Source organism: Alosa sapidissima, chromosome 13 (genome assembly GCF_018492685.1).
Source record: "Alosa sapidissima isolate fAloSap1 chromosome 13, fAloSap1.pri, whole genome shotgun sequence".
NCBI classification, from domain to species: domain Eukaryota; kingdom Metazoa; phylum Chordata; class Actinopteri; order Clupeiformes; family Clupeidae; genus Alosa; species Alosa sapidissima.
The window spans coordinates 24,331,433-24,353,237 of NC_055969.1; the positions used below are offsets into that span (position 1 = coordinate 24,331,433).

General features: G+C 42.7%; 1 protein-coding gene across 1 annotated transcript; it reads left to right on the forward strand.

Moving 5' to 3' along the window:
• The first annotated feature begins 1,123 nt into the window (after positions 1–1,123).
• Positions 1,124–20,178, forward strand: grin3a (glutamate receptor, ionotropic, N-methyl-D-aspartate 3A). Its single transcript, XM_042059945.1, has 9 exons — positions 1,124–1,849; positions 6,559–7,160; positions 10,129–11,179; positions 11,631–11,776; positions 12,904–13,019; positions 14,647–14,798; positions 15,264–15,428; positions 16,348–16,418; positions 18,983–20,178. The coding sequence occupies exons 1-9, from the start codon at positions 1,124–1,126 to the stop codon at positions 19,329–19,331; spliced, it is 3,378 nt and encodes a 1,125-aa protein (XP_041915879.1). The 3' UTR covers positions 19,332–20,178.
• The last annotated feature ends 1,627 nt before the right edge of the window (positions 20,179–21,805 follow it).

A 21,805-nucleotide genomic window follows, 5' to 3' on the forward strand; every position in this document is an offset into this window, starting at 1 on the left:
AATTGGTTTACTGTTTGTAAAACCCTGTCTCCTATTACGGATTTTGATTGTTTTTTATTGTCAATTGTGGTAAATTAAATGTAGGTCTATTTATACAGCAACTGAATGAAAACAGCCTAATCAGCAGCTGTTGTTGTTGCTGTGGAATAAAATAATTTTAGCTGTATACCATGCCGCCCTCTACTATGTGTAATGGATGAATCCTCATTTTGAGTATTTTATTTTGTTGCAATGGTGCATGTAGGATCTGTCTATAAAGCACATTACAGACTTCACCCGCATTAAGCCTTTTGGATATTTCTAAAACCATAAAGGTTTTAAGTGCAGAACGTCTGTACAGGAGACACACAATCTCCAGGTATGACTTATTCTTAAATAATTTTATGTTGGTGTGACAAGCTGTATTTCTCTGATGTAGTCATATAGCGCCTTACTTCCCCGGTCGCGGGTGCGGAAGTGACGGGGTTAATGGCACGAACCACGGCACTTGGAGCTCGTGCCAAACATTTGCTCTATTCAAGTGGCTCAGAGGGAGTTTAGCGCTAGCAGGAGAATGCGTAATGCTATCTGCTGGGGAAAAAAATACAAAACCAAACGAAGGAACAATCTGCGTGCTCATCTGTGTTTTTGATGCCCTTAGAGGTAAACTAATAGCTGCCTTTTTGTCTTGGAAAATAGCCTATGGAATATGTTTTGTTTTTGGAGTATACACATTTTTTATATTCTAAAAATATGAAATCGACGCAGAAATTAAACAAATAATTATGCAATATTTTGGCTTACTATGCACAAGTTAAGGGAGATTGTGTTATTTGATGTATCTAATTTATTTTCTACCTCAGTTTGGAGAATTAGAAATAGACTTGGAATAAAACATTTTCACTACAATTACTGATCCTGAAAAAGCTTTTGAGATGAAAATCAGCTGTTTTGAAATTCGTTTCGCATGTGCACTGCTTGCGGTCACACTCCAGCTTGTTGACAAAGACGAGGAGCGTAACTTTGCAGTGTCTGGGATATCTCTCGAGGAGCGATCTAACGGACACCGAGCAGGGACCAGGAGGAGAGCAGGTGGTCGTGAGAAGCCTTGCTTTTCGTGGGTATCGGTGGGTCCTGTGGAGTAATGACGGGACGGAGGATCTGGGGCGCGTTAGGCAGGCTTGTGGTGCTTCCTTCCCTTGCGCCATGCGTTTTCGTGCTGCTTCTGTTACCCACGTCTCTGGCTCATCCTCAACCATGTCAAATCCTGAAAAGGATCGGACATACTGTCAGAGTAGGGGCCCTGCACCTGCAACCCCGTGTCTTAAGCCACAATGCCTTTAAAGGGAATTATCTCGACGACGTTTGGGATCTTGACAGGGACAGTGCTTTGACAGGAGAGGAGTTGGAAATAATCTCCAAAACCGTTAACGAACCTGGATTGGGGAGCCTCAGGACTAGGGGGTCCACAAACAGCCAAAACAGAGGTGCGAAGAGTAAAAACATGGTCAGACAAGAGGAGAGTGAGAGCGTGTTCATGCCCAGGGACTCCATTCTACTTGCGATGGAGACGCTCAATCGAATGACGGGGCTTTTACCTTACAACTTATCTTTGGATGTAGTGATGGCCGTGGAGACAGGACTGGGGGAGCTGCCCGCTTTTTCATTTTCCTCCGCCTCTACACCGCTCTGCTCCGACCCCGTGTGTTTCTTACAAAGTGTTTGCCACACTGTGATTGTGCAAGGAGTTTCTGCGATCATGGCTTTCCCGCAAAACAGGGACGAGATGCTCATTTTGGAATTTATTTCCTCCGCGCTCAAGGTCCCCGTCATTAGTGTGGTCCAAAGCGAGTTCAAACGGCAGAGCAAGGTGAGTTTTGTGTGTGGGCGCAGTGAGTCCTTGCCCTCAGAAAAACAGGTGTTTAAATAAAAGAGTGAGGATGAAAACTTCATAAGCACCCCCAGCTATTGGAGATCTGGTGTGATACCTGATGGATAGGGGTGATTTGTCACGCGTGTTTGCTCACGCGACTATGTATTCAGAGTTGCGTTAGGCTATGCCATTGCCTTTGCTTTCCAAATCGCTGCATGTGCGCATTTTGTTTAACACATGTTGAACGCACTGCGCGGAAAACATGTATACAGTATATTACGGCATCGCCTGTGCCAGCAAGGGCGGCGGGGTGTATTTGCTTTACTCTCGCAGTGATTGGACCGTTTCGGTATTAGGACGGTTCAGTGAGATGAGGCAGCATTGCTGATTGGCGTGACCCCCCGCACACACACACACCAACACAGACACACCACACGGACACGCACACACACACAGACACACACACAGAGACACACATTCCTTTACATTCCTTAGACATGCACGCATGCAATAAACGCACCACTGACATGGGGACATGCAACAGGTGCGCCGCTAGCATGCAAAAAGGAGAGAATATCAGCAGGTGTATTTTGGGAGCCTGCATGTTTTTATCTCTGATGCCATGCGTTGGAAAGCTACTGACAGCACATGGTCCAACAAGCTAGTGATCCCTAACAAAGGAAAGGCCATCCACCTCCACCACCTCTCCCTCAAAGCGTTATGGTTACCATGTCCCTTATCTCTTCTTTCACATTTAGAGTGTCTTAAAGCCTATGTCTTTCCGAAGGTGCAGCAGTAGAACATAGAACACAACCGCCCATGTGGTATGTCTGATAGTCTACTGCCGAATCCGGCTCTCAAACAATGAGCAATTGCTTAGACTCGTCTTTGGGCATATGATGGAATGGTATTGCTTTAATTAGCCGTAATTATATGTCAAGTTGACAGTGCACATAATTGTTGTTATAAAATATAAACACGTTCAATACATTGGCTGACAGGTTTGCTGTGGGCTCTATTTGGATCATGGGTTTGTACTGGGAAGCAGACACGAACTGCCCATTAAGCCCCAGAGCGCCCATGACCTCCATTATCCATAATAAAACTGAATTAGGCTATGGTTAAATAGGCCTAAATCAAAAGTTTGAGAAGGTTAACACATTTAGAATACAATATTAATGACGGTTGAAGAATGGATTTAGCGCCACCCATTGGTCATAATGAGGGTCTCTTTTGAGATGACCCTTAATTAACTGTTCCAACGTGCAGTGAATTAGAGCCATGTTTACTTATTAGATGTCTATCAAAGTGAATGATAATGAAAGCCCCGGAGGCACCTCAGGCTGGAGTTGCCGCATCCTTGAGCTGTCTGTCACCGACGAATACCGAGTTTACAGTGCTGTTCAATAGTGACTCGTGTTGACAAAGGTGCAGATTAAAAAGAGACTGGCAATTCGTTACACTGAAAGGTTCTGGGACCATTGCCACATTCAGATTCACATGAAGTGCTTTTATTGTCTGTGTGTCTAGAGCTGGCTAAGGATGATGCCCTATAATTTTGTTTTATTAATAATTTCATAAATGCCATTTGATTAATAGAGTTGTTTTCCAGCTTGGTAGTGGGGTAAAAGATTGTACAACAACATATTTTATAAGGTCTGTCTGTGAATAGGTTGTCGAGCCACTAGTGACTAGAAACCAAAATGGTTGTCTCTACCTCCATTGCAACAGTACAACTGGCAGTAAAATACGGGAGGTTTTTTTTTTTTGTACTGGACGATTTTTATAACAGTAGCCTTCTGAAAAAAGAAATATGGACATTTCTTCTCGCCCTTCTTGCCCTTCTTATTATGTTTATGTTTATGGTACTTGGCTGACCCTTTTGTCCAATGTGACTTACTGTATATAAATACTACATTAAATACTAACAAGATCAATAATGATAATAAAAAATCAGAATAATGAGTTTTCACATAAACCATACTAAAACTATAAACATACAAACCATAACTCTGTAAGATAATTAATTAATTCAGTGTAAGGTGAACAGATAAGTGAACAGAACGTAGAACATTAAGGAACTCATTCCACCATCGAGGAATCACTGAGGAAAATAATCTTTACTGTGACCTCTGAGTGTAAATAGATGGTCAATACAGTTCATCCGAGGACAACATAGAGCTGGGTCATGGAATTAAAATAGCAAGGTTGAATGGAGATTCAGTATGAGTTCTTCTTCCTCCTCGTCTTCCTCCTCCTCTTGGTATTGGCGGAAATGTCATGCATTGCTGTAGTTCTGCCTGTTTATGTATTCATTTGCTGATTTGGATTTTTTGATTGACAGATTATGTGATACATAATTTGCTGTTTCTGTTTTTCAGCACTCTATCTATCTGATTCACTCAATCTGTCTGAATGGGGATGCTTGCTACTGCTTCATCAGTTCATCACATGCCAGAAGAGTGTATAGGACTGATACTGTGTTGACACTTAGCAGACAATAAATGGTGGTTTAGGAATACGATTTTCGGTCTTACAGTTATCACCATTATCGTCATAGTGATGGCTGTGTCTGTCTATCCACCAGTATGTCTTCCCATTCTTTCTTTTCATCATCATCATCATCATCATCATCTTCCTTTTCCTCCTCCCCCTCCTCATCACAACTATGGCAAACAACAGTATGACAATCATCATAACTTTCATCATCAAAAATCATAATTTTTTTGTGTTTTTTCAGGCTTAAATCATATTCACAAACCTAATTAAATTTCTCCTAATCATAGTCTCAAACTTAATCACAAAGCCATACAGCAGCATCACCTCCCCAATTACAAATGTCCTTCCTGCCCCATTAGAGTCTTGTTTTACACACTCTCCAAGGCACGAGCCGATCGCATATCCATCCAGAAACCTAACACCGCCTGCCTGCCTGCCAAACTCTATCAGGGGTGACAGCTCTTCCATTGTCTGAGGTCAACAGGGATTCTTTGTCATAATATCTCACAAACTGACGACAAATAGACTTTGATCCCCCTCTTTTAAATACCCCTCAGCCCCCTTTTCCCTCAGTCTCCTCATAATACTGCTCCTTAATCAGCTACAATTAGCCTGTTTTCCCTTTGTCATTTAAAAGTGGTCCCCGTGGGAAATTAAGCAGCTTCACTAAGCATTTCATTTAAGCAGGGCACTGTGAAGGACTTGCCCTCTTTAGTAAGGTAGTACGGGGTTATTGATGGCTGTTGTTGGACTGATCTATGGCTACCCACTACAAGAGGGGGTAATAAAGGGGACCTTTCTGAATGTCAAACAGCTTGATGCACTTTATGGTAAGAGATATTTATTTGCCCTTTGATGCCATTTGTTTTGTGGGGGTTATGCTTAGATCAGCAGCCGGGAGTAAAATTATTCCTGTAAAATGTAAATTTTGCGGACCCTGAATGTGACCTACAGTTTGAGTTCTGTAGATCAGTTGGAGAATACGGGTCTCCTACAGTACAGTATGTGTGGTGTAGATCAGGTGGAGAACACAAGACAGTACAGTATGTGTTCCCTAGATCAGGTGGAGAACACAAGACAGTACAGTATGTGTGGTGTAGATCAGGTGAAGAACATGGGACCCCTACGGAACTGTATGTGTTCTGTAGATCAGGTGGAGAACACAGGACAGTACAGTATGTGTTCCGTAGATCAAGTGGAGAACACAAGACAGTACAGTATGTGTGGTGTAGAACAGGTGGAGAACATGGGACCCCTATGGAACTGTATGTGTTCTGTAGATCATTATGGAGAACACAGGACAGTACAGCATGTGTGGTGTAGATCATATGGAGAACAAAGGACAGTAAAGTATGCGTTCTGTAGATCTGATGGAGAACACAGGACTCTCCACCACTGGTCTTATGGCCATCCGTCATTAACACACAGCTGTCCTATAGTCTGTCACTCTTGTGTGTTATGTGCAATTTACTCTTGTGATTGACACCGCTTGTGTTGTGCTGTCTTGTCTGTATGTCTATATGTAGTTTGCCCTAGTTGGTATTGTTTGTTTTTGTTTTTGTGCTGATTTATTTTTTTTCATTGTAATATGAAATCCTTTATGTGAGCAGCAAAGACAAATGTCCCTTACGGGACAGTAAAGTACTGTATTTCATATCGCATTGTAGATGGAGATGTACAGCCACTGACAAGTGCTTCATACTTGACTGTATATTATTGGCCCATTTAGAGGCTGCTTATTCGCTAAGTCACTGTTTTAAAGGCTCCATTTTGGGTCATTTTCTCTTGGGTTCTGCTGCCGCCACACTGCAGCCAAACTGTAATTATCCCATTTCCATGTAAAAGGAAATAATCATTAGAAGTGTAACTCCATAATCTCTCTCCCCCCTCTGTCCTAAGTCCCCTCAAATGGCCTTATCAATATAGCCTGTCTCCGCAGAGCCAGGGGGGAGATGACCAGTCATTATCTGCCTGCAGGACATGCAGCCACTGCTTTCTGCTGAGTAAAGTGTGGAGAGCTTCACCGGAGAGAAGGAATAGGGAGAAAATGAGCTCTGCTCAGGGCTTCTGAATTGAGGAGGAGTGGAATTGTCACCATGTTTAAGTCTCACCAACTTTAAGTGGGAGAGGAGATGATAGTTCTTTTCCTTCTTCCATCACAGTTCATGAACTGCTTTATTTTTTCTTTCCTTCTATTGTCTTGGCAGAATTCTCTCCATTTTCAAATGGCCATGCGTAACCCTCCGACCCCTATGGCGGACCTCATCTTCGCCCTGTTGTCCATGAACAGCTGGTACGACGTGAGCCTGCTGCAGTGTCGCGAGCAGAACGTGTCCGACTTCCTCTTCCTGCTCCGCAACAACTCCCGCTTCCACCTGGGCAGTGTGGTCAACGTGTCCACCAACACCAGCTCCCGCGGGGACTTCCAGGCTTCGCTGCAGCGCCACCTAGAGGCCATCAAGGACTCCACGTCCACCGTGGTGACGTTTGGCTGCGACATCAGGGACATCAAGCGCATCTTCGCCGCCGTGGCCAAGTTCGGCCTGGCGCTACCGGACTACCACTGGATCCTGGGCGACTCGCAGAACGTGGAGGAGCTGCGGACTGAGGGCCTTCCCATGGGGCTGCTGGCACACGGGCGCATGGGCGCGCCCGCGCGGGACCACTACGTGCAGGACGCGCTGGAGCTGGTGGCGCGGGCAGTGGGCAACGCGGCGCTGGTGTCCCCCGAGCGGGCGCTCATCCCAGGGATTACGAACTGTATGCTGATCGACGAGAAGAACTTCAGCTCAGGAAGATATCTCTCCAGGTAAACTACGGGCTCTCTCTCTCTCTCTCTCTCTCTTTCTCTTTCTCTCTCTCTCTCTCTCTCTCTCTCTCTCTTTCTCTTTCTCTCTCACTCTCTCTCTCTCTTTCTTCATGCTTCTGACTGGCGAATGGGTAAAATCCTCTTAAGAATGTGAAAACACATGCAAGAGCTCAGTCATACACGCACATGCAAGAGCTCAGTCATACACACACATGCAAGAGCTCAGTCATGCACACACATGCAAGAGCTCACACATGGCCTCAAATAAACCCATGGATGCTTACTCCCTGAAATGTAGCACCTATAATACCAGCATCTGTCATAACATGCCTATTGTCTGGATTTTTGATGGAGAGTTCAAGGGAACTGTTACTGTATTTTTTAAGCACTTTAAACTCTTGACCTACGTTCCAGAAGTGTATCTGGAATACGAATGTCATACAGCATTGGAATATTAACAGAGACATCAAAGACAGTAGCAGAGGTCACACCAGTGATTCTCTGTGAAGCTCACTAAACTAGCATTATCCTGAATCTGCAAACATTGCACAGTAGAATGAACCTCAGAGTCTGTGATTGGAGGCAAAGAATAGCACCACAGAGGACAGAGTTATAGTCTATATAAGTTATAAGTCTATACATATGTTTCAGGGGGCCAGATTTAGAGTCCTTTAAAAGGTGCAAAAATTAAATTTCTTTGAATACAATGTAGCTTTCAGTGGCCATAGAAACGTTTATTGTGTTGTTACAAACAAATCTCTGTTGTTGAGTGTAAAGAGGGCTGTTAGGACCTCGGAAAAAAGTGCCATTTGAGAATTGAAAAGGATTAAATTTACTGCATGTTGATTGCTACAAAAACACACTTTGATGTATCCAGGTGTTGAGCCAGCCACCATTCTCTACAGTGTACACCTTGTCCCTGTTAAAGGCTGCAATCCTGCCCGTGTTTGAACCGTCTCTTATCACAAAGAGTGACAGGGCGCCGCTGGCGGTGCCTCTGCCCTCCTGTCCTACAGTGCGATACCTGGGCAGACTCCAGGGAGGAGGAGTGTGACAGGGGTCAACAGCGGCTCGCGCTACCTGTCAGAGACGGAGATAGAGGAAGAGAGAGACGGGGAGAGAGAGTAAGAGAGAGAGAGAGAGAGATAGGGACCATTAACGTGGGGATGGAGGTGGGGGGGGGGGGGGGGGGGGGGGGGTTGGGGTTGCGGAGCTGCCACTGTCAGAGACAGGAGAGGAGCAAAGCCGCTGTGCGTGACACTATCCAGGTAGCTGACATGCTCAAAGAGGCCAGCACAGCACAGCAGAGGAGAGCAGAGCAGTGCTGTCTGCAGGCGAACGAATTGTTGAGTAACCCTCGGGCTGTCCTTCCTCTGTGGTGCTGACGGCCTCACGCTCTTCAAACTGCCACGACGAACTGGAGCGCAAACACACGCGGACACGCCGCAGACACGACACGAGGCAGACAGAGGACGAGGTGTTAGCCGAGCGGTCAGAAGAGGGAAACAGAAAGTTATTACGCTGAAATGATGGCTGTTGTCAGCTGTCTGTTGTGACTTGTTGTCAGCGTGGTGTTAAGGGTTCCCTAGTGTGACGATAACATCTTGACTTTGACTGGGCCTTAACCTTGGGATTCAGTCAGTGTTGTGAGAGCCATATGAATGTGTCAGGAACTAGTGGTGAAAGAAAAACAGGTGTGTAGGTTAAATGCATCAAGCAAGATTCTCATAATGTGAGAGTGGGGGGGCTTGTTCATGTGAGTGAGGTTTTAGAAAGACTAGACCAAGGTGTTAGTTCAAAGTGCAGAAGTTGCAACAATCGAGCTTGTTACAGGCAGTGCAGGCCAAACTTCCCTGTAGGGTCCTCTTACACTTCCACACAGGTTATCACCCCATCCACGAAAGCCATTAACTGGCTTCCTCAGCGCCGTTCCCCGGTGCCCTGCTTTGATAGCAAGGCCCAAGTAATGGCTTGGTCAGCTTGCCCTCTAGCACACCTTCTGTTTGCAGGTGCACCGACTGTGCACATCACACACATTAGGGCTGCACCATTTGGGGAAAATATCTATTTTCTATCTATCGATTTTCCTGACAGATGTTGTGATTGCGATTTGCAATATGAATTTTTAATGTCAATTAATTGATTCAGTTCAATATTCCAAATGTCTCTTTAATTTATGCCACCCCTGACTTGTGAGCACGCCTGGTGCACAAGAAGCACCCCTGAGCGACTATGACGCTCACCAATCAGAATTTCTTTGCCCCTCACACAATACGCACACCAACCAACCACTGGTGGCATATTCAAGGTGGATGAAATGAATATAAAAGAAATGTGACAAAATTAACTGTGCATGATTACTTGTAGCTGTTGCGATTAAGTAATTGCGTTGGTTCTTATTGCGATTACGATTGCGACTGTGATAATTGTGCAGCCCTACTGTAACTCCCATGCACACTGAAACACACTAGCTGTGCTTACTTCTCTTCTGACTACATTCACACCAGATATCAGCCTCTATGAAGGAGTGTTGCATTTGTCACTCATTTACACTTGCCTACCCAAAGAAATCAACAACCTAACCTGATGCCCATCACATTAACCTGATGCCCATCACTTTAAAATAATCTAACCTGATGCCCATCACATTAATAACCTAACCTGATGCCCATCACATTAATGACCTAACCTGATGATGTAAAATATCCAACAGAAGTTGGTGCTTGCTATATAATTTGGAATGTACATGGCAAGCAAGATATAAGTAAGAGTAAACATTTAAATTATCCATGTTCCCAGTTCCCAGTTCCCAATTCCCAGTTAGAGTGCAGGATCAGACCAGCATAGTGTGCTGCCAATTTCTGTTTCGTTCCATGTTTCGTTTAATATTTGATTGTCTAGGTCATTAGATTGGCATGCAGCAGACCTAAATAACATGCCTATCCTAACCCTGTCCCCTGTGCTGCAGGTTTCTGGCCAACACGTCGTTCGAGGGCCTTAGTGGCTATATCGACGTTGGTGAGGAGATGGTGATTTCCTCAGAAAGCCACCACTTCATCTGGAACCTGCAGCACGACCCGGTGGGAAACCCCATGTGGACGCGACTGGGCAGCTGGAAGCACGGCCGCGTGATGATGGATTACGGCGTGTGGCCCAACAAGCGGCGGCCGCACCAGGGCGGCGACTGGCGCCACTCCTCCCGCCTCCACCTGCGCGTGGTCACGCTCGTGGAGCACCCGTTCGTCTTCACCCGCGAGGTGGACGAGGACGGCCAGTGTCCGGCCGGCCTGCTCTGCCTGGACCCGCTGACCAACGACACGGCGCTGCTCGAGGGCCTCTTTCGGATACTGCAGGGCGTCAACGACACTGTGCCCTTGGAGTACAAGAAGTGCTGCTACGGCTACTGCATTGACCTGCTGGAGAAGCTGGCCGAGGACATGAACTTCGACTTCGACCTCTACATCGTGGGGGACGGCAAGTACGGCGCGTACAAGAGCGGCCGCTGGACGGGGCTGGTCGGCGACCTCATGAGCGGCGCGGCACACCTGGCAGTCGGTTCCTTCAGCATCAACTCGGCGCGCAGCCAGGTGATCGACTTCACCAGCCCCTTCTTCTCCACCAGCCTGGGCATCCTGGTGCGCACTCGGGACACGGCCGCGCCCATCGGCGCCTTCATGTGGCCGCTGCACTGGTCCATGTGGCTGGGCATCTTCGTCTCTCTGCACGTCACCGCCGTCTTCCTCACGATCTACGAGTGGAAGAGCCCGTTCGGCATGACGCCCAGGGGACGCAACCGCGACCGCGTCTTCTCCTTCTCCTCGGCGCTCAACGTGTGCTACTCCATCCTGTTTGGCAGGACAGCGTCCATCAAGCCGCCCAAGTGCTGGACCGGCCGCTTCCTGATGAACCTGTGGGCCATCTTCTGCCTCTTCTGCCTGTCCACATACACGGCCAATCTGGCCGCCGTCATGGTCGGGGAGAAGACCTACGAACAGCTCTCAGGGATACATGACCCCAAGGTAAGCTATGACTACTCTAACTTCAGTCTTAAACACATTTAATGATCCAAATGTATACAAGGTATATGCAGGCACAGTAATGTATAGTAACACACAGGTGCAGTAAGGTATAGTAACACACAGGTACAGTAGGATACAGTAATGCACAGGTACATAAACACACATGTACAGTAGCATGCATCCTGATGAAAATATTAGTTTTCAGTATTTGAACTTTTTTATTTTTTAACTAAACAGACATGAGTTTTGCCTTCAACTCCCATCTTCCTTACTAGACCAAGCAGACTTTAAAACTCAGCTTGTATTTTTCACTAGCATCATTGCCTTATAGATTCCCCAGGGAAATCAATAAGAAAAGCACTGTAGACCCCAGTAATCCTGAAATCATGATGTGCTCCATCTCCTCCGTTGTATTTATTTATTTATTTATTTATTTATTTTCTATCTCCAGCTTCATCATCCGTCACAGGGTTTCCGTTTCGGGACGGTCCGAGAGAGCAGCGCTGAGGATTACGTGAAGAAAAGCTTCCCCGAGATGCACGAGTACATGAGACGCTACAACGCTCCCGCCACTCCCGACGGTATCGACCATCTCAAGTGAGTCATAACCATTAGGACAGAAAGGCCCACAAGTGTAGGTGTGTGATTGATTGCGTTTTTAAGCACAGATATGTCCTTTGCTTTGCCCTGCCTCTACACTTCTCTCCCGGGATGTAATAATCACAACTCAAGCCTATTACTTTCATGCATGATGAATAGACATAACTGGAAATTAAAGAACCTGTCCAACAGCAGCATAATGATGCAAACAAGGTCACTAGATTAGTCTGTCTTGACAACCACTCCAATCCTCTGCTCTTCACCTGTTCAGGATAAAGTAGAAAGCCTGCACCTTTACCGGGCTTCACTTGTTCGGGATAAAAAGCTTCACCTGTTCAGGATAAAGTAGAAAGCCTGCACCTTTACCGGGCTTCACTTGTTCGGGATAAAGTATAAAAGCTTCACCTGTTCAGGATAAAGTAGAAAGCCTGCGCTGTTGCCGGGCTTCACCTGTTCGGGATAAAGTATAAAAGCTTCACCTGTTCAGGATAAAGTACAAAGCCTGCGCTGTTGCCGGGCTTCACCTGTTCGGGATAAAGTATAAAAGCTTCACCTGTTCAGGATAAAGTAGAAAGCCTGCGCTGTTGCCGGGCTTCACCTGTTCAGGATAATACTGGAGTGCGGGGCCTGCCGAGGGAACACCTGCACAGGTGTTTCCTGTTTGGTGGAGGGCAATTCCTTGCTCTTTTGATCGTTATTTTGAACCAGTATGTTTCTTTTTTTAGATTAAATCCCACAAAACAAATGTCGCCAGGTAGCCAGGACGTTTTCTTTCTCTCTCTCGCCCTCCCTCACTCCCTGTCCATCAGGTCTTTTTCTTTTTCTCTCTCATTTTTTGTGACTTTTCATTGTGTCTGTGACAAGCAAAATTAACAATTTGCAGTATTTTATACAATGGATTTAAAATCTTTAAAACCAGCCTGGAACTGGATTAGCATTGGATTAACCTTAGTTCAGCACAGGGTAAATGATGTATGCTCTGGTCTTGATTCATAGGCTATTAATCTGTGAAATGCAATTATGTGAGACATGCTGTATGATATACAGAATGATAATGTAATACAATGCCAAATGAAACTGTCCTGTACACTGTCTAAACAGTATGACTTGTCTTGTCATTCCAGAGAAGATCCCCAGAAGCTTGATGCCTTTATTATGGACAAAGCCCTTTTGGATTATGAAGTATCCATTGATGCAGACTGTAAACTGCTCACGGTGGGAAAACCATTCGCCATTGAAGGTAAACAGATGACTGTTTTAGAGATGAGATGCACGTCCTAATTGCATGGCAGTGATGCAGACACTGGCAGATACAATGATAATCTCAGGTTCCTTGGGGACAGTCCCTCAAGAGAGCCCTTCCTTTACGCCTTTACAACAGTTTCTATGTCTTGGAGTTTCGTTTTCTTCAGGAATAGTTTGTGTAGACAGGCAGTATTGGCCAACTATATGCAGTCCAAGTTGTTGCTTGTACCTATAAACTTATCTGTAGCTGATAACCAAAATGGTTCTGTGAAGGGTCTTCAAAAGATTCTTGATCAGGGGATTCTAAGTAGAACTTGTAAGGGATATTCAATTGGGGACATGGAATTGGCAGATAACTTTGAAGTGAATTTGTTTATGTATAAATTCACTTAGGAATGTTCAACTAGGGGACGTTTTGTTAAATAGTTACTAGAATTAATACAAAAAAAGATGTTGGTTAAATTGATTTTCTGAACTTCAATTTTTTCTTCAACTCTGCTCATTTCCTTCTCAATGCACATTGTGTTTCTAAGCATTGTGATCGTAAGTCTAGTCTCACATAGTCAGATATACTGTATGCCTTATTAAAGGAGAATTCTTCCAGTAGCAGCAACTGGAATCCATGCATTTCCACAGAATTATTTTTTGAATCTGATCCCTTATCATACCTGTTCATTCTTACTCGTCGCTTGACTTATCGTGACTAATTTCAAGATGGCTGCAAACGCTAAACTTTGTGAAGATATTGTCTGTATAAATTGTCTTGTAAGTAAACTACCAGTGCTTTTTCAAAGTTCTCAATGTCTCGTTTTAAATGTCAGGGCCCTTGGAAGTCTACCAATGAAGTGTGGAGATACATTGAGCCTCGTAAATGGTGTAAAACAGTGATTTATTTGCATGGCTAGGCCGATGCCGAAGCACCGCCATTGAAAAAGCTGTTGGTAGCATCGGCTAACTAGCGCCAGATTTTGGAGTGCAGGGGACAAGCCAAAATGGGCTATGAGACATACGTTCACACTCGGTATCATGTTTCAACACACTTTAGGTCAATATCACACCGGAATTCTCCTTTAACACAGCCATCTGGAGGCAAGCAAGGTCAAATGGGGACTAAATGTTTAAGAGTGTAAAAGAGCCTAACGTCATTGACATTTCTAAACCAGCTAATAAAAAGAGGGTGGGACTGGTAGGACCTGTGCAAAAGTACAGAGACAGCGATATAGTAGAGGAGGATAAAAAAACAGCGGTAATTGGTCACCAAAAAACAGTATGGTAAGAGGCAAATATTGGTACAGTATAACAATGTTTCCAGCTGCTTTTCTACATTGTCAATGAGTTTCAAAACGTTGGTGTCTTGTGTGATCCCCTTTTAACCAATGAATGTTGAATGCGGTAGTAGTATTTATTATTGGTTTATTATTTATTATTGGTATAAATAAATAATAAACACATGTATTATTTGTTACCTAAGGTCTCCTCTGCATAGTAGTATTTATTTTTGCAATAATTATTCTCCCCTAAGATCTCCTCTGCATTATAATGTTATTCCTCATTTTGTAAGTCACTTTGGATAAAAGCATCTGCTAAATGGATTATATGTAAAATATGAATGTTGTACACAGGGTACGGCATTGGCCTCAAGCAGAACTCCCCCCTCACGTCTAACATCTCCGAGCTGGTCAGTCAGTACAAGTCAGACGGCTTCATGGACATGCTCCATGACAAGTGGTATAAAGTGGTTCCTTGTGGAAAGCGCAGCTTCGCTGTCACTCAGGTAGTAACTCATTTCACTCATTTTTGCTGCTTTGCAACAGCCCCCCTCTTCACTTACTGATGCTAATTTCAAGAAATAGTTGATGAAATGTTGATGAGATGTTGGAATATGTTTGGCTTCGTTGTGTATGCATGTGCAGATGACTGCCCAACCAAGAGCACCCTTGCTGAAGTAACCTGTGTGTTAATGAAGCCACAGTAGGCTGAAAATGAGTGCGGTCTCAGAATGTTAAAAGCCTTCTGCTGTTTACTTCTTTCCTCCTTATGCATTGTCTGTCCATCTTCCATCGTCCTGTCTGTCTTCCATCTTATTATGATTTCATTATTTTGCTCCTTATTTTCACATCCTTCATTTCATCATTGATTTCATGTGTCTGGATTGTCTTTTTCTTTCTTTCTTCCTTTCTGTCTGTCTTCCTTCTTTTCTCTCTATCTCTCTCTCTCTGTCTGTCTGTCTCATCCCTAGACGTTGCAGATGGGGATTAAGCACTTCTCAGGGTTATTTGTGATGCTGTGCGGAGGCGTCGCTCTGTCTCTTCTCACCACTCTGGCCGAGCACATCGTCCACCGTTGGGTCATTCCCAAAATCAAGACCAAACCACAGTACAAATATTGGCTTCACACCAGTCAGGTTTGTCCTTCATATTGACAACACTACTGTAGAACAACAACAACAACAACACATAAATTACTATGACTGTATCTACCGCAAATTCCCGACTATTAACTGAGGTTTATACATTGATTTTGCAAAATTTCTATGAGGTTAATACACGGGGTGGGCTATACATGGGAATGCATTTATTTTCTTCATTCTTCTTTATGAAGCATGATCAGATTCTGATTCATTGGGCTAATTCGGCCTTGCAGTTGATACACGGGTGCGGTTAATACATGGTTATGTTTTTTAAAATTGCATGAAACACTGCCCTGTGGTTTATACACAACACGGCTAATACACAGTTTATACACAAAACGGCTAATACACAGTTTACAGTATACACAAAACGGCTAATACACAGTTTATACACAATACGGCTAATACACAGTTTATACACAACATGGCTAATACACAGTTTATACACAACACGGCTAATACACAGTTTATACACAATACGGCTAATACACAGGAAATTACCAAACTATTACTCCACAATTGCTGTACAATTACAGTACAGTATTGGGGAGTAATAGTTTGGTAATTTATAAGTATAAGTATAAGTTATAATTATAAATTACCGAACTATTACTCCACAATTGCTGTACTATGACATATTTACGGTGGAGCCATCACAAAGTTTGTGTTCACAACCACAGAGAGCAGCTGATTGCTGACCAGCTGTCTGTGGGCTGTGGTGCCTTTCTGAAGGAGCCGCTGTGGGAGTTTTCACATTTGAATTTTAGAGATGACCACGACGCCATCTGCATGATCTATTACGAGTTTAATGGCCCACTAAGTAAATGATCAGCTAGAATAAGAAGCCATAACGCTCCTTTGCACTGCTCAGTTTTCATCTATAATTCCTTAAATTACTTTTTCTGCCTTCTAGAGATTACATCGAGCACTTAATTCCTCCTTCAATGAAGATAAATTGCCCACAGTTGCAAAACCAGAAAAAAGGTAAAGCTTTTCTGTTAAACCTCATACTCTACAGACAATGTGCAGCACAAACTCCAGTTCAATCACACTCTATTTAAAGCATATGGAAACCATATGTACTATTATAGATTGTCTTTGCAACACCCAGTTGATAGCTGATTGTAGTCTGTGACCTTCCCCTAACCCATATGGCAAATGTAAAAAAGTGACATTTGGTATTGACATTAATCCTTGTACATACAGTATGACAGTGGCTCAGAATATTTCATAATTTATGATATTGTCTTTTATTAAACATCAAACTGATAGCATGTGTGGTTGTAGATTGGTAAATGGAAAAACCTTTAGTTTTGCATCTGCAATACGTTTCCCCAAATTTTTACATTTATTTACATGAATATCGCAAACAAGGTTCTTCAGTAATTAACTGTTCAGCAGAGCCGGACAGTAACGGAGTACATTTACTTGAGTACAGTACTTGAGTACAATTTTGAGGGTTCTGTACTTTACTCGAGTATCCTTTTTGGGGAATACTCATGACTTTACTCAAGTGCATTTGAGAGGCAAATATTGTACTCTTTACTCCACTACATTTCTATCCATAACCGTGAGTATACGTTACTTCTTCTAAAAAAAAAAGGAAAAAAGAAAAATCTCGGAAACCCTCAATTTGTTGTTTCCCTCTCAAACGTGATTGGATTGTGCAGGTGCCACTGATTGGGACAGCCTATCAGCAATCACCTTCAGCTTTCCGCCAAAGTCAACTTCATGGTCAGATTTAGATAAGAGACGAAATGGACAAAACAATGGATGAAGATTCAGCAGGAATGTGCCAACTTGTGGCCCCATCTCGCCAGACTATTTCAATTTTCTGAACAAGTAAATAATAGTTTTCGCTTCAAGTGTTTCAATTACAAAAATAGTATTTTGTATTTGAAATACGTATTTTAAATACATATTAGAAATACTGCCCATTCCTGGCAACGTGGTAAAAAGAAAAAAAAAGACTTGATTTTACTTTCAATTCCTTTTACATTCTCCAAGGTATTAACATTAACATTTTTCATAACTCCTAGGACGTTTCTGTACATAAATGTAAGCACTGTGGCAGTAGTAATTCAATATTTAGAAAATGTAGGCTACTCTTGTACTCTTGATACTCAAGTACTTTTAAAAACAAGTACTTCAGTACTTTTACTTAAGTAGACATCTGACTGTTGTACTTTTACTTGTACTTGAGTAAAATTTAGCAAAGGGTATCTGTACTTTTACTCAAGTAATGAAGCTGTGTACTCTGTCCGCCTCTGCTGTTCAGTATCAAAGTGATAGACACTTGACTGGGTAGACAGGTTGAACAGGTGATATCCCAGTTGACAACCTCATTTTGTGGCCGATGAGATGAGAGTTTGCCTCTTCGAGATGAGATTAAGTCTGGAGACGACTCAATTCAGTTTCATTCAGGGCTATGTTGACTAATGCTGACAACTCTACCAGAATGATTCAGACTGTGCAATACAAATGGCTCTTTTGTGTTCCCTGTTTGACCTTTTATGGGTCATTTGACTGGTATAAAACATTTGAAACATTCTAAATGCTAAATATTGTGAAATCAACTTATAATTACATCAAATTCTTATAAATTCTCTATTTATATTTAAAACTCTACACATACACTCAACATATAACTTGTGATCACAGAATCCAGTAAATAAATGTATTGTAAAACTGAGACTGGTAACTCATTAAACACAAGAGAATCAAGATGGGCATATTTAAATTAGCAGGCACTGAGTTGTGCTTGTACTGTACTGTGTGTGTGTGTGTGTGTGTGTGTGTGTGTGTGTGTGCATACTGTTTGCATATTCAAAACTCTAAATAGAATTAGCACAATATCCATCTGCTGTGGACCATACCTTTAACACAATTCATGTTGCTTAACCAGTCCACCTCATTTGTGAAACCCTACTGCCGTCCGTTTTTCACATTCCGTTTCATTCTGTTTGCACAATAACTTACAGATCGCTACAGATCATTGAAACATTGAGACCAACAATGGTTTATTTTCAGTCTCAGTTGGAGACAGCCTGGTGTTATTCGAAGTTATTTTACTGTAATTATATGGACATCAACACTACTGTAGAAGGGAACTTTTGGATTGATTTTGTTCAATGTGGAGGACACAGGAGGGCAGAGAGAGTAGTTGGAAAGTAGGAGAGGAGTAGGAATGTGTGGGGTGTACAAGCAGAGTAAGAGCTGTTCCATGAGCAATTTAATGATCCTACTACAGTAAACACTTGTTAGTGGTTGTAAAACACTGTAAAGATTTTACTGCAGCTTTTCTATCCCTAAGTGTCTTAATGAAGAAATGAGCAAATTTACAGTTTGACCAATTGTGTGATGTGTGTTGTAGCATTAAGGGTTTACAAAAAAAAAAAGTGTTTTAAGCATTTGCTACTACTATCTGTAATGCCACATGCTACTACATATCGGATGTACGAAACTGACCGTTTAAAAAACATGCTACCATTTCTCAGAGACACTGAGAAATAATGGATTAATTCTCTGTTTTTTCTGTTTCTGCCAAGGTGCAATGTCGGAAATAATCAACAAGTTCAATGGAATGCCACTGAAAATTCCAACTGCAACCGGCGAAAGCCATCCAATCAGGGTGTTCAGCAGCAAAACGATGTGGAATGCCAGTGCAAGGAGCTGCAACCACTGCAGGTTAATAGACAGCCCCCCCTGCAGGCCACGTTAGCATCCAACGGCAAGACAGACCTTCTGGGCTTAGCCAGGAACCCCATCGTCCAGGAGCTGACCGACCTAGAGACGCAGATCCAGATCATTAAGCAGCAGCTGCAGCTGGCGATGAAGAGGAAAAAGGAGTTGGAGCAATACCAGCAAACTAAACGAACCCCTCCAGCCGAGTCCTAGAGCTGCGGAGGTGCTGCATCTGTGTGCGGACGGAGTTGCGGAGGAGAAGGGATCGCTCAGCCTGGCTAGCCCTCCCCCTGTAGCCTGTGTTTGTCAGAGCATGTCTCTGCTGCAGGAGCATCTGAAGGGCCAGACCCTCATCAGCCACAGGACGTCTATCTAGACGACACGCTGGTGTGTGGTTTTCTTTTATTTCCTAAAAGTCGGATTTTTTTTGGTAAGCAAATCAGAATCCTTGTGGAGCACCTTGAGCCATGATGAAGACAAGGATGGAAGGGCGAGGGGAGGGTGCGGATTTTGAATGAATAGTCTTTTTTATTCCTTCTCTCTCAAAGAGATGATGGCGATGACACGACACAATAACAAGTGCGTAGATCAGTGCCTGGGAAGGAGGGCTACTTTGGTGAAGGAAAGGGGTTTTGTGTCTCAGAGACAAGCGTTCACTGAAGGTGTCAAAATGTGATGTATGATGGCCCTCTGTCTGCATACTGATGCACTCTGCAAAGCCATTTCTTATCTTTTTTTACTTTTTTTTTCCTCCAGCTGAAAAAAAGCATGAGTCCTGTGAGTTTTTTTTTTTTTTTTAAAGAAAGGTTTTTCCCCTTTTCATTTGAAAGGTCTTCAGGTGTTGGAATGACAAACCAAAACTAAACCTTTCCCGTTGAGGTAATCCCTGGTGTTTAAAAAAGACTGAATGCCATTGTTAACTGAATTTGCCATTAATGTGGTCTCAAGATATGGCAACTTGTTAAACCTGTTATCCCTCAGTAAATTAATTAATGAGTAAGTTTGCAGAGCTCAAAGTGTGCAATGAGGTCTAATTAAAAATAAGGGTAACACTTTATATTAAGACATATATATTCAACATTAATTAGCTGCTTACTAACATGTATATTAGTAGCATACTAGCCATTTGTTAGTCACTATAAGTCACTAATTAATACCTTATTCTGCAAGACCTTATTCTACCCTACTAGACCCTTAATTAAGAATGTCCCCTATGTAAGCTCCTAATTACCCCTTATTAATAGTTATTGAATAAGTTGTTGCATATGAATTATGACCTAAATATACATGGCTCAGTATGGGTCTTGTAAGGTGGTAGTACCACAAGAACAGTTATTCATTCCTATTAATACTTATCAAAGACACTCTTTTCAAATGGAACTAGGCACTAAACCACAAGTGCTAAAATAGTGTACAAATAACTCATAATTAAGTCTTTGTAATGCAGAATATGTTCCCTATTCTAAAGTTGGGTATTTGTTCACATTTAATTTGGCACTTATTAACCCCCATGTGTTCCCTAAACTAAAGTTGCCTCCTATTCACACTGTTTAAGTGTATTGCAGCACACAAGAAGAAGAAGAAGAAGAAGAAGAAGAAGAAGAAGAAGGCCAAGTTAGCACAAATACAAAAATCGATTTTAGACCCAACTTTAGATTGGGTCTAAAAATATTATATAAAAATACTAATATTCTGCATTACAAAGACTTAATTATGAGTTATTTGTACACTATTAGCACTTGTGGTCTAGTGTCTAGTTCCATTTGAAAAGAGAATCTTTGATAAGTATTATTAGGAGTGAATAACTGTTCTTGTTGTACTACCACCTTACAAGCCCCATACTGAGCCATGCATATTTAGGTCATAATTCATATGCAACAACTTATTTAATAACTATGAATAAGGGATAATTAGGAGCTTACATAGAGACAATTCTTAATTAAGGGTCTAGTAAGGGTAGAATAAGGTCTTGCAGAATAAGGTATTAATTAGTGACTTATAGTGACTAACAAATGGCTAGTATGCTACTAACATACATGTTAGTAAGCAGCTAATAAATGTTGAATATGTGTGTCTTAATATAAAGTGTTACCAAAATAAGAAACCCTTCAGTACCACTTAAAAGCATGCAAAGTCTTGTTACATTTCGTCTGGATCTCCTATTATTTAGCAAAGACATGATCTGTTGGTTTGCATCGTGTCCATATCATTCATATCATAACTCTAAACTGTAGATGAAAGAGTAGAGTGAAAATAAACCACTTTCAGGTGTACCATACAGTCAAATGCCATGCAGCTGGACTGGTTTGTATGTCACACTGGAGTACTTCATGTTGTTTTGCTTTGTTTTTGAATCACTGTAGACTGTTCAATATCAGAATGCACTTAGGCTAAAGTTGATGCAGTTAAAAATGATAATTGTACATTATGAGTTCACATCGTAAGTCATAAACGACCATTTGCATCTTTCTCCAGGCCGATTGAAACTGCTGGACCAGAGCACAATTTTGTAGACCGGTCAGGGTTTGGTCATATTGCATCATTTTGAACATAAAGAGACCACGCCAGTATTCACAGCTGTCATCATAACGGTGTGTATACACAGGGTGGTACAGAATGCCAAGGTTCAATGCAGTAGATCACTGTTTGTTTCTCACCAAAATCAATGTAGAAACATTACCTAGCCC